At 49.4% G+C, this 5,004-nt stretch overlaps 1 protein-coding gene across 1 annotated transcript in view; it reads left to right on the top strand.

The window, feature by feature from the left end:
• LOC112074943 (signal-induced proliferation-associated 1-like protein 1) overlaps positions 1–4,097 on the top strand; it is a 76,470-nt gene extending 72,373 nt beyond the window's left edge. Inside the window, exon 11 of the mRNA XM_024142018.2 lies at positions 3,905–4,097. Coding sequence (XP_023997786.1) covers positions 3,905–4,097 — 193 coding nt within the window. The remainder of the gene's footprint in view (positions 1–3,904) is intronic.
• The last annotated feature ends 907 nt before the right edge of the window (positions 4,098–5,004 follow it).

Raw genomic sequence — 5,004 nt, 5'->3', positions numbered from 1 at the left:
GAGATGATACGAACAGGAAGCCCATACTCCCATACTAGGTCAGGACACTCCCACTACTAGGCCACTCAGCTCGAACCATCTCCGCATAACATAACACAACCATCTCAGCAAGACACAACACCTGAACCCATACCCACCATAAGAAGAGTCAGAAAGACCCCGACACCCCTACACCATACACAACCACACATAACGAGTAAGAGCAACAAACCCAATACAACTAAAGGTCAGACACAGAAACACTCCCCACATACAACTACCGAAGTCAGGACCACTCCCATACCCACTACAGCGCATTCCACCAGACAACAACCATCCATACTAGGTCAGGACACCTCCCATACTAGGTTCAGACACTCCCATACTAGTCAGACACATCCCATACTAGTCAGGACACTCCCATACTAGTCACCGCACAGACACACAACAAGACACTAAACACATAACACAGCGTCAGGAGACACAGCCATGATAAGATAAAGGACACCAGCTCATATACTAACAAACACGCGCATACACAAGAGCCACAACCAGCCATAACCACTTAAAAACAGCGCTCAAGAACAGACCACACTATTACAGGTACACGAGCACAAACAACAGTCGCATACTAGGTCAGGACACAGCCATAAACTCACGAAGTCCACGAGAACCCCCATGCCCACTTAACTCAGGTAAAGGACACAGAGCCATATATGTCACGCCGAACAACAAGCCATACCAACAGCGCAATCAAGGAGAAAAACACGCAACACTAAACACAACCACACAACAACCAACATACTAGTCACACGAACAGACACAGCATACCTCAAGATCAAAAGCCAGACCAACACGCCAATACTAGGCATAAAGGACAACAACCAAGCCACTAACACATCATCAGAGACACACAAAGACCTACTAAAAGCGCCCTCCAGCGCTAAACCAAAACCACAGCCATATTCTAAGGACAACGCAGACAACACAGTCCGATACAACAACCTACGTTACACCAGGACAACCTCAGCCCACTCACTCAAGCAGGTCAGAGACAAAACAACAACCCTATGCCAGTAGTATAACCCCCCAAGCAGTCCAGAAGCCCAAAACACACGCCATAGAACTAGGAACCCAGGAACACGCACAATTACAATTAGGTCAGTTGAACATTCATGCCAATAATAATACAAAGAGTCAATCCAGGAATCACAGCCATATTAGGAAACTCTCAGCGACAACAAGCCATAAGGTACCAGAGACAACAAGCATAACAAACATCTGAGGTCGAGGAAAGACACACGCCCATCAATTAACCAGCGATTATATCAGGCAACAACACAAACAGTCCATAAGAAACATAGGCACTCAGGCACACATGGGCCAGCGCTATCAGTGAGGTATCAAGTGGAACAACAACAACCGACCATACCTAGTGTCTAGGACAAAAAAAAACTCAGCATACTTAGGTCCCCAGGTACAACATACCCATAAAATTTAGGTAATACAGGACATCCCATCAACAACTTAGGTCAAAGAAAGAAACACCTCACTACTCACTGCCTCAGAGACAAACTTCCCATACTAAGCGATCAGGGAACACTAACCACTACACCTCAGCGCTCAGGGTACACTCCCATACTAGTGATCAACGAACCCCCCCGAACAGCCATGCCAAATTATAAACAACACATCAGGTCATTGAAGGACACAGCCACATAACGAAAAACGCGCTAGCCCGACACAGCATCCCACATAGACAGTCAGGAACACATGAGCCCCATCACTAAGACTCCTTAGGACACAGCCGATAAGAAACATAAGATCAGCCCGACCACAGCCATACTACGGCCCAAGGAGACACAAGCGCACAATATCTTAGGTCAGGACACTACCATAAAAATAGGCTCAGGCTAACACTCACAATACCTAGGCCCAACAACAACCATCAAGGACAACCTTAGCCATACTAGGATCAAGGACCGCCATACTAAGGGTCAGACATGCAGCAGCCATAACTAACAGGAACATACCAGCGAACTTAAAGAAACCACCCGCCATCTACCTCCACGTCAAGGTCAACAACGCCATAGTAAAAAACCTAAGGTCAGCAAACAAGCACCATGTAAAGAAACCACGCCATACCAGAGATCGGAACAACACAGGCCATTGACATTAGGTCAGGCACAAACACAAACAAACTCAGCATAAAGGTATAAAGGCCCCACACAGTAGAACACCAACGAGACACAGCCATAAAACATCCCTATGGCTCAGGACAAAAACCCACGCACTCATCAAGAGTACATATCAGTGACACAGGGCACATATAACGCAGTCAGGAAAAAAGACACCAACGCCATACACGAAAAAAAAAAAGGAAACCCCCCACTTGAAACACAGGACGACAAGCCATTAATTCCAGGAATTCCAACCTAGGTACACCCTCCCAAAAGCGAAACAACAACAACCAACCACACCAAGAACAACAAGCCAACTACTAATAAGGTCAGAGACACCAGACACAGCCATCATTCCCACGTCGTCAGGTAAACAACACCCCCCATCACCAACCCTAAACTGCATAACATCAGTGCCTCAGGCCACCAAACACCCCCTCTCCTACTACCAGCCATAATTAGGTCCAGGACAACGCCACTCACTCTAGCGTTCCAACTGGACACCAAGCCCATCTGATCTAGCGCCAGTCAGGACACGAGCCTATTAGGTCAGGACACAGCATACTAGCGTCAGGACACAGGCCATACTAGCGTCAGACACACCGCCCATCACCCTCAGGCTCAGGACACGCCCATCACTCACGCGCTCGGCACACAGCCATACCTAACTACTCTAGAGTCAGCCCCGCATCAACCCCATCAACTTTAGGTCAGCAGCCCTCGCAACACCTCTCCCATTATTAGGCCCTTCAAGACACTACTCCACCCCCCCCCCAGTTACTAGGCCTTCCACCCTGACACATCACAACTCTCCTTACTCCCATAACTCAAGTAGCCGCATACCCCCAACTACCGGTATAGTCGCATACACTCCCACCCTACCACTACTAGATCCCACCGCCCTCTGACACACCCTCATACTAGATCAGCAAACCGACACCCCCCCTCTCCTCTTCCCCTCATCAATACACGACTCAGGACAGCTCCACCCATCCCCCAACTCCTCTAGCGTCAGCAAGGACCACTCCAGCCTACTACTCCGGTTCACGTGACCTCAGCCACTCACTTAGTCACAGGACACAGCCCATATCTACGCGTTCCAGTCGACACACCAAGACCCCATCCCAGCCCATATCTAGCGATCACGGACACCACAGCCCCATAACTCTACGCTGCTCAGCAACGACACCTCCACCTGCCGCATACTAGGTCAGAGAAACACAGCCCATATTATGGAATCACGGACACACACAGCCATCACTCTAGGTCATCGGACCACCTAGCCATATTAGGTACGGACAACCCCAGCATATTAGGTCAGCGGAACAACAGCCATACCCCAGCCCTCAACAACACTACAGTTATCTAATGTTGCGTCTCCCTCTGCACAACACTTACTTCCCAGAATGTAGAATGAATGCCTCCATGCTTCAAATCGAACGGATTCACACGCACGGGGATCATAGCCATTCACTCCATCCCCGCTACAACTACAGTCTATTAAACCCACCCCAGGCGGACGCTCAAGTCTGGCACACCATAAAACAAACCCCACCCCCACTCACAGCCTAACCCAGAGTTAACGCAACCAACACCCCCTCTGTTGAATCCCTGTATTAGACGCTGCAGATCCTCCACGCTTCAGCAAAGGCTTTACTCCAGACCTCCCCTAACCACACACATTTGGTTTGCGCTTGATACACTTCATAACCTATTCGCACTTAAAACTCTCAAAAACCCTCAAGGCCGTCCACCCCCTACACACCCCACTCTCGTCAAACTCACAACCCTCTCGTCCGCACTCACACTCCGACCTCCGTCCCCCTACAACACCTCACCGTCCACTACACCCCCTCCTCCGCTCCCACTACACCCCTCCCCGCTCCCACTCACCCACCCTCCCGCTCCAACTACAACAACTCCCCGTACCACACCTAAATCCCTCCCATAGTGGGACGGAGGGTGTAGTGGGACGGAGGGTGTAGTGGGACGGAGGGTGTAGTGGGACGGAGGGTGTAGTGGGACGGAGGGTGTAGTGGGACGGAGGGTTTAGTTTGACGGAGGGTTTAGTGGGACGGAGGGTTTTTGAAGTTTAGGTCTATTTATGATTGACAACCAACCAATGTGTTTTGGACAGTAAAGCCTTTGTGAAGCGTGGAAGGTCTGAGCTCTTCATTCAACAGGTTGTTGGTTTGCTTCTCTGGTTAGGCTGTGTGTGTTTATGGTTCCAACTAGCTCCCCTGGTGTTTAATAGACTGTAGTTGGTAGCGGTAGTAATGCTATGATCCCCGTGGCGTTGATCCTCCATTTAACATGATGGGCTATTCATCTCTACATTCTGGAAAAGATGTTTCAGACCAACAATAATACGTAGTGTTGTTGAGGCTTATGGCTGTGTCCTGACCTAATATGGCTGTGTCCTGACCTAATATGGCTGTGTCCTGACCTAATATGGCTGTGTCCTGACCTAATATGGCTGTGTCTGACATAATATGGCTGTGTCTGACTAGTATGGCTGTGTCCTGGCCCTAGTATGGGCTGTGTCCTGGCCTAATATGGGCTCGTGTCCTGACTAGTATGGCTGTGTCTGAACCTAGTATGGCTGTGTCCTGACCTAGTATGGCTGTGTCCTGACTAGTAATGGATGTGTCTGACCTAGTAATTGGCTTGTGTTCCTGACTAGTATGGCTGTGTCCTGACCTAGTTGGCTGTGTCCTGACCTAGTATGGCTGTGTCCTGACCTAGTAATGGCTGTGTTCTGACCTAAGTATGGCTGTGTCCTGACCTAGTAATGGCTTGTGTCCTGACCTAGTATGCGCTGTGTCCTGACCTTAGTATGGTGTGT

This window comes from Salvelinus sp. IW2-2015, unplaced genomic scaffold (assembly GCF_002910315.2).
Source record: "Salvelinus sp. IW2-2015 unplaced genomic scaffold, ASM291031v2 Un_scaffold2887, whole genome shotgun sequence".
Taxonomy (NCBI): Eukaryota; Metazoa; Chordata; class Actinopteri; order Salmoniformes; family Salmonidae; genus Salvelinus; species Salvelinus sp. IW2-2015.
The sequence above is the reverse complement of the archived record's forward strand: the minus strand, read 5'-3'. Positions and strand labels throughout refer to the sequence as shown.